At 36.7% G+C, this 12557-nt stretch overlaps 2 protein-coding genes across 3 annotated transcripts in view; one reads left to right on the forward strand and one right to left on the reverse strand.

Annotated features, from left to right (window-relative positions):
- The window catches only part of LOC122402487 (GTP-binding protein RAD-like), a 55132-nt gene extending 51777 nt beyond the window's left edge, over positions 1-3355 (forward strand). For both annotated transcript variants that reach the window (XM_043405323.1, XM_043405314.1), the window contains one exon: positions 366-3355. In XM_043405323.1, the coding sequence (XP_043261258.1) occupies positions 366-601 (236 nt within the window). In that variant the 3' untranslated portion in view covers positions 602-3355. The remainder of the gene's footprint in view (positions 1-365) is intronic.
- A 1796-nt stretch (positions 3356-5151) lies between these two features.
- On the reverse strand, positions 5152-5844 carry LOC122402857 (small proline-rich protein 2B-like). Its single transcript, XM_043406005.1, has 2 exons — positions 5519-5844; positions 5152-5460 (listed from the first exon to the last, which is right to left on the reverse strand). The coding sequence occupies exons 1-2, from the start codon at positions 5602-5604 to the stop codon at positions 5193-5195; spliced, it is 354 nt and encodes a 117-aa protein (XP_043261940.1). The 5' UTR covers positions 5605-5844; the 3' UTR covers positions 5152-5192.
- Positions 5845-12557: the final 6713 nt, after the last annotated feature.

A 12557-nucleotide genomic window follows, 5' to 3' on the forward strand; every position in this document is an offset into this window, starting at 1 on the left:
CAAAAGACACGGGAATCCCCGCACGATCTTCAACCTTACCATAGATGTCACCATTTGGCCGCGAGATTATGGACGGCTCAACATAACTTTATAAAATTTTATCGAACCTGTTCCTGCATTAAATAAGACTAACAGAACCGTTGTATCAGCACTATAGTAGTAACGAACGAGGCAAGTTCACCAAATCGGAAACGTTCATCGAATATTCGTTGTTTCAGCAAGACCCCAGACCAAGTTGCCTTTATATTATCGCAGCAACTCAGTAACTTCGTTTAGTGGAATCGATTTCCACCGACTGAAACAGCAACATTTAGCCAAAATTCGTTTCGAAATATACCTCACGTGTCCCTCGTCTGTCCTGACAGTTGGCCGACGTTTGGCGAACCACTGCGGCTGCAAATTCATCGAAACTTCCTCGGGGATCGCGCATCACGTAGACGAGCTGCTGGTCGGCATTTTGGCGCAAATCAAATTGAACCCGCAGCGGGACCGGGATCAAGCGACCAGACGAAGAAGAAGCAAACACCGCAGGAGGATCCTGAAGCATCTGCTGGGCTTCAAGAGGAAAGCCAAGAGCTGCGAGAATCTTTTCGTTCTCTAACGTTTCACCATTGATGGGAACAATGTATTCGACGAAAAGATATTCTGTCTTTTATCGATCGTTTGATTTTTCTGTGCGTAAGGTATGTATAAAAAGTAGAAACGATATGCTCGTCAGAGAGGTATCGCGGAATGTTTCGTGACACGTCGAATCCGTTTCAGCGATGCACGAGCAGAGATCTTCTCACGAATTGTACGTTTCATTTAATCTTCTCATCACCGAACTAAACTTATGTCTTTAAATCCTTTAACAAACTTTTATGTTCCAGTGTGATTGTCCTGCGCAGACCTTCGTCACGCGTGTTCATATTTTTCGTACCGAAATTATTGCAGTTGTCGAGCTTCTTTCGATTAAAACGAGTATAAACATGAGCTTGCTCTGATTATTTTTAATTATTCAAATAATTTCTGATATATTTTCCAGTACGTGTAATTAAAAGTAATAGGAATAAGGTCGTGTCTGGGCTCATTTTTATCGGAAGAACCTCAGTAACGCATTGATAATACTGTCGAGAATTTGATCCCAGGTACGTATCTTATCCAATTGCTCGAGTCTAGTTCAAAGAATTGTCTATTAAATTCCCAATGATTCCAAAAAATTAAAGGATATACAAACAATTTAAAAGAATCAATTATATTGGTCAATAAGAATTAGTAGAGTTCACAAGGCTAACAGAGACATAGATAAATTTTTTCCATCGTTCTTTTGTCCCTAATCCATCGTTGAAATGGTCCAACGTGTTACGAAACACACCACGCAAATATAGTTTCTTATTCTTCGGTGAAATATGGGGCGTCTAACAAGGAAAGTCTCAAACCCTTGTCAATTTCAATGAAACTTGGCAAAGCGATAGATCCATATCTACAGTAAGCGTAACCATAATCATAGCTATAGATGCTGCAATTATGATTGTACTTATCGTCGCGTCTGGAACTTTCGTAAAAAGCGAGGAAAGTATTTTTACGACGTTGATCGTGTAATGTCGAAAATGATTCTAGACGATGAGGTCAAAGCATGTGTGGCGCTGCCCCTTTGGTGGCGAGCATAGGAGGCGACGCCACACATGCGTCCAAGGATCATTTCGTAAGGTAAGGAAATATTCTTTTAACAAATCGAATCAATGGAACGCAGGAAGCGCGAGAATCGTACGAAAAGTGTGATTTTTATTTTTAGATGCTCCATACGAAGCAATATCGTAACAGTATTGCGAGTACGCTACGACTAATGTTTTAAAAGCTACGATTAAGGAATGGAGAATGTGTCGTGGGTGTGCTTTGTCCTTGAAAATTTCATAGGTTAAAATTCTTACCGATTAAACGAATTTATTAAAAAAATTTAATACAAGTTGCTGTGTATTCCGACATTTTGTAACTCTCTATCGTTTGCATTGAAAACAAAAGAAAACAATATCTTAGAGAAGAAGAGACGGGTACACGAGTTTTAGGGAACACGCTCGAAAGTTTGCAATTAAAATTAGAAATTTCATCGACAACGTTAGCATTCAAAGTTAACATTCACGTGTATTTAAAAATAATCAATGTCGACGCTCGTTGTTACATATTACGCTGAACGTCAGCCCAGCACTCTATTAAAGAATTTAATTTGTACGCGTAAATTCCGTAATGTTCATGGCTCGTTATTTGTTCGGAGAATTGGAGATTTCTATTATCCTATCGAAATTTCTTCGTAGAATGGCCTGTTTCCTCGCACTCCTCGCAAAACAAAGTAATTCCAGCTCTCTCTGTCTACCGAGAACAGAAATTGTTCAAATGGTTAGTTAACGTACGAAACTTTTATTATTCGTTGTAACGTGTTGTCTTTTTTTTTTTTAACTTTAACAACGTTTTCGAGCAAACACTTCGATAAAATAAACTTTCAACGAAAAACGAATGCAGCGTTTGGTACTGTAATAGGCAGTAGGTGTTAGTTTTATAGCGAGTAAGGTATTCGTGAATCTCTTTGTTCTTAACGTAGTTTGTCACGATCGGAATGAAAATCAAAAAGAAATAAATACGTCTTCGCGGATCAGTAATCGAAGATTCGCCGATGACAGATGTACAGAACATCCGAAACATATCGAATCTTCAAGTTGTATCGATGATAATGAATTTTTAAGCCAGATCACGATCTGCATCGAATTTTTAATTCGGAGTAGGAACTGTGTCCAATTTTATGAAGTAATTATTCCGTTGCTTGAGAATCACTGAATTTTGTGAACGAGGCCAAGCATGTTATTAAAGGACCCCGCACAGATCTTATGGAAAATGGCCCACGGATAAATTAGCTGAACTTTTGATATGATGTAGTTCATAATGTCTTGATGAAAACTTCCAATGATAAATTGAACAGTTTCAAAATAAAAAAACGCCCAAAAGGTAAAAATTGGTTCTCCATCAAAACAATATGAATGTTGAGATTCTTATGGTCGAATAGAGAAAAGTATAAAAACGGCCCTCTTCAGGGCCACATAGTGTGCAAAATCCGATCGAACAACCTCCTCGTGGTTCACACTGGATAATGCTAATGTCGACGGTGCTTCATGTTTGTACAATGAAAAAGAGAACCAATTTTTACCTTTTGGGCGTTTTTTTATTTTGACTCCTGAATGGTAGTCAGATGGTCAGGGGGTCAAGGGATAATATTTAAGGGCCCACAGTACAACTGCTGAGTTTTAAGGGGTCAAATAAATGGACAGTGTACAACAGTGCTTCTTAGACTCAAATATGCTCAAACGCAGTGGTCTAGAATAAGGCGCACTATTATTGACTTTTGATCCCCCGTATCTCGGAAACTGTTCAATTTACGAGCTTGGGCCCATTGGAACTTTTCATCAAGACATCATGAACTACATTATTTCAAAAGTTCAGCTAATTTAACCGAGGGCCATTTTCCATAAGATCTGTGCGCGGTCTTTTGAAAGCGAAAACAATTTCTTCGATTACAAAGACAGTATTAAAAGTTGAAACGCGCATAACATGCTCTATAAAGAGATAATAAAAACTGTTAACAAACAGGAACCTTTAATATTTTCTTTTTTTTTTAATTACGTTCACTGTGAGGCTGTTTTCCAAATCAGCACATCTGGTCCTACAATTTGGTACAGAAACGAAAAAGCGCATTCCAACTTACAACGTAAAGTGTTAGGTACTCAAGTATTATTACTGTATAAAATTTTCGGAATTTGTTGTCAACTAGGCTTGATACCCAAGCGGTTAGGATATTCTCGATTGAGTGAATCTATTGAAAAATAAGTGTCATTATTTTAAGCTTCGACTCGAGGGACCGTATCAAATCTGAATAAAGTTCTTGTGTAATATATGTTGTTCGCCGTTTATTCGATGAACCCTATTGACGGTCAAAGCTGTTCAAATTTATACAGTTACTTAAGTATTTACAACGAACTTTTATTATTAAAACAATTTGGATTTGAAAATGAATTTCGTTACCTTTGTTCTTGCTTGTCTCTTAATTCCTTTGCTAGTCGATTGTTCAAGTAAAAATCAGATGTAGACGTTAACAAACTTTCAACAATATGGATCTAGAAAGATTCGTATTATACAAAACATTAGTCCACTTTTTAGAATTATTTCGTACCGGTATTTACATGAAACTTGACTTTTAGGAAATGTTATACAGGGTGTTTGGCCATCCCTAGGAAAAATTTTAATGGGAGATTCTAGAGGCCAAAATAAGACGAAAATCAAGGACATCAATTTCTTAACCGAGGCTTCATTAAAAAAGTCATTAAAAAATTAAATTAAACAATTTCAAATCATTCTGAAAAAATTATTTTCGGTTGTGGGAGTCAATTACAATCATTTTTTGTGAATACACATATCCTCGAAATCCTGCCTAATTTCGGGAAAAAAAATTCGTTACCGAAAATATAATGTCTGATCATGAATGAATGATTCCCCTGATATTTCACGTGTTTCAAATCGTTCTAAAAAAATTATTTTTAGTTGCAGGGGTTGATTACAATCATTTTTGGTGAATACACATACCCCCGAAATCCTACCCAGTTTCGAAAAAAAAATTCCTAAACGAAAACATAATGTATGGCCAGAAATGTACCCCGGAAATTATAACATCATAATTCCTGAACGGATTAGACGATTTTAATGCTTCAAAATGCAAGCGACGCGTATTTAAGTGAAGAATATATAGAAAATCCAAAAATAATCGAAAAGTTGTCCCTTGACCTCACTAAATGAGGAAAACCCCATAAAAATGGTCCAATTTTCAAACAGCCATAACTCCTACAATAGTAAATATATTTCAATGAAACTTTTTCTGAAGTAGAGCTCATAGACAAGTACAAAAAAGTATTAGACAACTTTTCTACAGGGCGTCAAACAAAATTACTAGAAATCAAGAACGAATTTTTAAAAAAAATCGACAGATCGGGACCCAATTACAATCATTTTTGGTCAGTAGACATACTCCCGAAATCCTACCTACTTTCGAGAAAAAAATTCTGTATTCTTGATTTTTGTCCTATTTTGGCCTCTAGAATCTCCCATTACAGCTTTTCCCAGGGATGGCCGAACACCCTGTATAATTTTGTTTAACCTGCTAGCAAAAAATGTTGTCAAGCATTATATAAGTACTCACTTGGATAACACGGCAATGGACAACAAGGAGGACAACATTTGGGTGGTGGAGGTAGTGGGAAACACTTTGGTGGCGGTGGAGCTGGCAAAGGACCTGTACAACAAGGACCAGGTGCTATAGGAGGCACACAACAAGGAGGGGGTGGACAACAAGGCGCTGGAGGGGGTATTAAAGCAGGGAGCTCTTCAATCCTGGGTGGCAGTAACATGGTGCATACGGGTGGCGGTGGTATTTTTGGACACTGACTATAAAAATTATTAATCCATAAATGCATATTGCAAATATACGTAAAAACGAACGTACCAACACTCGATCGCACAAATTAAATATTTCAGTTCTTCCATGTCGTTCCAACATAATTCAGGCTTTTTGTTGCTCCTGCAACTCATTTTGAACTCGACATGAAATTATTCCAATGTGTCCTAATATGTGTAATATTTACTGTTATCTTCTTAATATTTAATTTAACGTGTTTACGTCATTGTACGAAATAAAATTTTGAATTTTCCTGCCTGCCAAAAGTGACACAGTGATCCAGATGTAATATAACGAAATAAAACATTCTCGAATCGCGAACATTATGAAAAAATAATTACTGAAATAAACCATCGGCATTTGTTATTTTTCCCTATTTCCAAGATTTATGCAGAGACGCCAGATTGAGCACCGGGTGCACTACTCACACTATGCCAGATCACGCGTACGTGAGCTCGTGGAGTTTCGGAAAGTCGACAAAGGCAAACTGACGCATGCCCTCTTTCTCGATTCTCCGGAGCTGCCCGAAGTAATTTCGGACCGCCTCGTGGGAGTCGAGAGAGAAAGGCTCACAATTACCTTCTATAGGCACACATAAGCAAAGTACCCATAATGAAAAAAAATGTCAAACCTCGATTTAATGAAATTTGGCGACTAACACTTTCTTTGCTTAGTTACTATTGTCAGAGTGAATCATTTGCAATTTATGTATGTACAATCTCTCGTGTATCAAATGGTATACATTTACCAATTATAAACTCACTATTTTTTGTTTATATTATTTCGATTCTACTTATTAATATTATACATCAATTCTTTCCGCATTCTATTAAAAGGTGAAAGAAAAATGAATACGATTTACTCTGATCATATTCGGTAAATTTATTTAATTAGTACGCTAACAAGAAAGTACCAAAATATTTTTAAATTAACATATACTTTCTTGCATTGGTATGGACGTATTCTATTTTTGTTACGCAGTTGCACATAAGATGTAATATGGAAACTCTGGGTACAAATAGTTGCAACTTGTTTTTAATAGAAATGCAGGTGCACGTGTTCGATGGAACCTGTTATTCAAAGACTCTGGGGACTGTAGAAAACCTCCTTGCCATTTCAATGTTATTGATTTAGTATGGAATAAGAATACAACGCCGCTCACGGTGAAAAATAAAACTAAGCATGCAGAGAATTGCATGTACTTGAAAATGATGCAAACCCGAATCGATCTGAATTCGACTAGTATATCTGAATTTTTCTGGGAACTTATAATATAATTATAATTGAGGAATGATTAAATCCAAGCTGTATTGCAAGAGATCGCGATTAAATTCAGAGAAACATGTTAATAATTAACACCGATCAAATGTTAGAAAAATCACGCGAAACCCGATTCAGTTTCCGCCACGATTTCAACTCAATTTATAGTAAAAACATATTAATATTACACGAAAGCACCGTTAAAGAGTAAAACGCGTGTAGTAATGATGGCGAAGCACAGACGAGATACCTCGCCTGTGGGCGAAGTATCAACTAAAGTTAGAATATCGCGAATCTGTAATATCTATATTACAGCGCACTCTGTGCCTAACCCGATCGTCAACGTCGGTAACGTAAGGAAATTCACGAATTTTGTTTATGATACAATATCGACAATAGTTTTGACTAAAAATTATTAACGTAGTTGGGTAATGCAATTATTAATTAAAAACTAAATAATATTAGCAAATTGGCTGCGATCCGCTTTGCATAGGTCATCATAAATATAGAGTTTCTTCGCTAGGTTAGTTTTGATTCTCATTGATTCATCAAAGATTCTAGAGTATTGTCAGAGACGAGGTATACGAGTAAATCTTTCACCCAATGTATTTTTTCGGCCCATTTTGATGGGGTCTCGAAACCCCATTATCATTTTCATGTCATCTGCAACGTTACCAACAGATTCAAAAATTCCATAGTCAACTCACATGTATTTACGCAAACACTATAGCTATTTGTCTATCAATCCTAATTCAGTGAATAGTTTCTCAACTGACCACCATCCATGAGAAGAGGACGCTAAAATCACCTCCGAATTTTCAGGTCGGTATGGCAGTCAGATTGGGCCACGAAAGTCCATAAGTTGTAAGGTCTACTCGTATACCTCGTCTGTGGTACGGTCGTATGGTTCTAAAGTTAAGATACTTTTACATTACTCAAATTAGTTATAAACCATAAAATACATCGAGGCCTTAAATAAAGAAAGGCAAATAATTCAAGCTTTGCAACTCACATATATTCACCCACACTATACTCTGTTTACCTATCACATTCAGTGAACAGTTTCACAATTAACTGCCAATCCATGAAAAGAGGAGGCTAAAATCAACTCTGAATTTTTAGATTGGTATGACAGTCAGTTTGCGCCAAAAATCCAGAAGATGTAAGGTTTACACGTATGCCTCATATGTGATTTCAGTATTGCTGCACGGTAAAAAACAATGTTTTGGAAGACCCATTGTTAGATGGCAGTACTAATAGCACTTGGCTCTGGTGCATAGACGGAATATAAATGTAACGAAGCTTCAGCATTTTCGTCGTTTATCGTACAACTATTGCACGTTGCACACATGGAGCCGAGGCTAGCTACAAAGGCTCGCCGTCTTTAGAAATATCTTGCCCTTGTAAATTCCGCATTACAAAAGCCACCGTATTTTACACTGGCGGGAATAGGGTAAAACTGGCAAGGGTATGAAAGGCTTTCGCTGAGATTCGAGTCGTTGAAAATAGTAGCCTGTTGTTGCTGAGAGCATTCCTCTCCTTTGTCGCGGCGAACAGTTCTTCCTAACGGTGCAGATATTGGCCGCCGTTCAGCGGACAATTCATTTTAAAAGATTAAACGTTGCTTGAAAAACGAATTTTTTTGCAAATAATGCGAAGACTAATTATGTTTCGGAAAATTTTGATCTTGTTATTGTTCTTCCCCAGCGATAGGGTAGTTTATTGTTTCCTGGATGAAATTTCACAGAATTCGGAATAGGTTACATTTATTTCAGGTTAGGAATAATTACACTTCTTATCGAACTTCAAAATTGCACAAAAATGAAAACGTTTCTTTCGATAATTTGGTTCAAATTGAACAGTAATAAAATGTTATGTAAAGTTACAAAATAAATTAGTATTTAAACTAACGATAATGATAAATAACATGATGGATTCAACGTACAGAGAATATGTACATAATATCTTAAGTGTAAGATTTATTAAGCAATTACTCATTATTTAAAAAATAGATATTAATTATTTTCCGGTAAATTTGATTACGTTTTGTAACACCGTGTATATTGCAGTTTATTTTCAACAAAATTAGTATAGACCTTATGCATACAAATGATTGTGTCAAGTTGTGTTTTTATCTGTAATATATGGACTGTATTACACAATGTGATTTTAGTAATATATCAGAGGCTATTTAAAATACAACTTATTTTGGCTTCTCTCTTTAATAATATGAAGATTAATTCGTAACTTGAAGAACAAATTCTAAAGATATAAACTAACGACAAAGTCACTACACGGAAGGAAAAGTTTACGCGAAAATTTGTCATGTTTCCTTGACGAAAACAAAAAAATGTAAATATCGCTCAAGTATTGTTTAAAGCTAAATGCATTACTCGTGCAACTTTCGAAAATTCACAGAAATTACATAATTACGTTATCTGCTCTCTATTTGCGCAAATACTTCATGCTCGGCAAAGGAAAAACGCACGAGGTTGAACACATCATGTGACTGGTGTGCATTAAAGTGAAATCGAGTTCTTCGTATGGATTTCCTAAAACGCTTACAAAAGCCTCGAAAGAAATCAAACTCCGTGCACAATAATTCCTTTTCCTTTGTACGTAACAACCAATTTTATTTACATTATTGGCCAAACGTTTCGCTAAAAGACGTATTATTATTACGTATGTACTACGTAAGTAGCCGAAAGGAAACAATTCGGTGGCATTAATAACCTTTGGCAGCGTAGCTATCGTTTGATCGTGTAGCACAATAACGTATAACAAAATGGCGCCTGTTTTCTCTCGGTTATCTTAACATAAGATGAAAACAAATAAAGAAACGGGAGGAAAAGCCGCGATCGGACGATAAACAGTATACCTGAGAACGTACTGTCAAAATTTAGAGTCAATACATTCATTATATTTTGAGAAATCTTGACAACCAGTTCGAAGAACCCGGTTTCGAGGTAAACGCATTCTATCCTGCCACGATGTGAGCTTGAACAATCTGACAGATATTCAAACATATTCTGTAATTTCGTTGTTTTTCGAATTTAAAAATAAAACTTTGGAAACACATTTTTAAACAGTTAGACTTTACAAAGATGTGAAATAAACAAAGTTGTTCCCCTTAAATGGACTTGTTAACAAAATTTTTATTCAAAATATCGGTATTAAAACAAGAACAAAACACGATTACACTGCAAAGAGTTAATTACGGAATTTCAATAGCGAACTTTGTTAGAATATACACAATTGATTGCGCAAATGGAACTATCGCGTGTCGCGATATTCAACTATAACGTAGCTTTTTTTTTAAACTACTTTATCAAAGTTTACGTCATTGAAAACTCCCAACACCAATGAACTAATCTTCGCAAAATTAGGTATACATATAAAGCCTATCTTAACGACCGGAAACATAATCAGCATAACATCTGCAACCACCCTATTTCTATTTAAAAATATGTTTAACTCTTTTCCGTAAAATGCCGCTGCTTTTCTTTAAACCGTCGTCGTCTCAAGAATTTTTAATATTTTTTCAGCACCCTGGGCCCCAGCCATTTACTCGAAGCTGTACCATCTTCTTTGTTTCGAAACGATTCTTTACGAAAATATAAATTTGCTGGAAACACTTGTAAACAGGTGTGCAATTAAATAATTAATTTATGGTCATAGAATAATCAAGTAAAAATCTATATTTTTTCAGAAAATAATTTAGACGTTGCTCATTTTTGGACCCAGGACAAAGCAGTTTCAATGCGTTTCAGTATTCGTCCGTGCAGTTCGTGGAGATGGATAAACGATCTCTTCGTTTCCGCGAGAATGATCGAACGATTAGCATCGCGGAGACATTGCCCCCGGAATCTGAATTGAATAAATCGGCGTCACGCTCGGGGAAACCTTTTCGCAGAAAGTGGTCGAGGGTACAAAAAGGTTTCGTCTCGGTTTCTCTCTCGCGGAATCCCCTTAACGCGAGTGGATCGAACTCGGTGCATGCTCGGCGGGTGCTCGAGATCGCATCTTTTCACGAATGGTCTCTCACGTGATACCACTATAATGTCATACGTCGTAACGATCGCGGCATAGTAATAGTCCGGGAACAAGCCTGTCACGCTATAAGCCTTTACACAAATTCATTCAGCACACGTACACACACGTGCGCCGGTGAAATCGATCGGATTAATATTCTCATACTGTAAAACGCCGAATGGACGACCACCGACGATCCATCCTCCTCTGGGCCCCCCTACGTTTGGCTTCCATTTTTCCACCTGAACGCATCAGAAATTCGAAAAAATAGACACGGTTTCAATTTAAAGACTCTTTTCAATTTCTGTCGGCCAAAACTAGGTGATTTCGAGGATATATTTGTTGTAAAAATTGCCAGAACATGTACAGAGATACGTGACACAATGTAATGGCAAACTGGAAATAAAAAAACAAACAGGTTTCTAATAAATAAAACGTAGAAGCTCGGGAGTATTTGGTTCCTGAAATCGATCTTCAAAAATAGTCAAGCTGATTCTTTTTACATAAATTTCGAAGGTCGTAGAACAATTTCTCTGTTTTAACGCAACCAATACGTCCTCTTTTATTATACGATCGTTTTTTTTTATAGTGTTTTTATCTGCCGCGTAAAAAGAAAATTGAGCGAATACCATTATACAAGGTGCGTCACGCGGTTAGATCAGGGCGTATCGTTTGCTCCGTTGTGGATGAAAAAATGATGGACAAAAAAGTTGAATGATACAACAAGGTCTAACTTTTTACAACCTCGCTGATTTCATAAGTGTAACGATGCTCTTGCAAAGTACGATACGCTCTTTCAGAACATAAATAAAAGAAAAAGTAGAGCTTTTTCCTGATTTGCTCATCGATATTCAGTGATGTACACGACACTTTTTTTTTTATATCGATCAAAGTTTCTGACGCGGAATGTACAGGTTTTCTCACGTAACGCGCCGAATGTCCGTCTCGAAAAAAGTTTTGTAAAAAGAATGCGGACGTAATTTCATTTTTATGATTATTAATAATCGAATCTACACTCGCAGGACTTTAACCTTCGATGCGTTCCGATGTTGACGATTTATAGTATCGTTTAAAATTGGTGTTCTTTCATTATTGTCTAGCACGTCAAGGTCTGCCCTGAAGATCAATGAATATTGTATTTTCGAAGCATAAAAAATTCGATATTTATTATTTGACGTCACGGTGTCTGCAAAATTCGAACGATATTGTCATTAATGGCAGCTTGAATAAAACAATTGCGAGAAGACGATGTTTTTGTCATTAAAAATAGCCAGTACAACGCGACCCTGAAGGAGTCTAGTTTCAATATTTATAACCGCCGTATCAGCAATTAAAACGCACGCTGCCAGACGAACGATTGTAATTTCTAATGTGCAATAAGCAAATTTTTAAATCTATGGTAATAGGAATCAACGAATAAAGCTTAGAGTGGCTAGCTTCGAGCGAACTTTGAATACAGTTTGCCTCGATCTAGATTTGCCCGATACGAGACTGTCGAAAAACACGTTTTGTCTATAGCTAACAGCGTTGTTAATTTGTGCGACCAGAGTGAGGTTGTAGAGGCGCCTAATTACGAACGATGCGTGGCAAAATGGTTTCTCTGGGACTGTAAACCTTGAAAATGGATTTCCTCGGACATACACTCTCTTTTCTCATGACACTATTGTTAAAGGAAACTTCCAACGTTCAGTGAGGTTGACAAATTCTAATACGTTTATGTTTAATGCAGAATTATAATAAACGCAAACTACGTTTCAAGGCCCTGAAATCACGAATCTATCTACATGGATGCGAC

The sequence above is a fragment of the Colletes gigas genome, unplaced genomic scaffold (assembly GCF_013123115.1).
Source record: "Colletes gigas isolate AHSC1104 unplaced genomic scaffold, ASM1312311v1 Colletes_gigas_Sc00002, whole genome shotgun sequence".
Taxonomy (NCBI): Eukaryota; Metazoa; Arthropoda; class Insecta; order Hymenoptera; family Colletidae; genus Colletes; species Colletes gigas.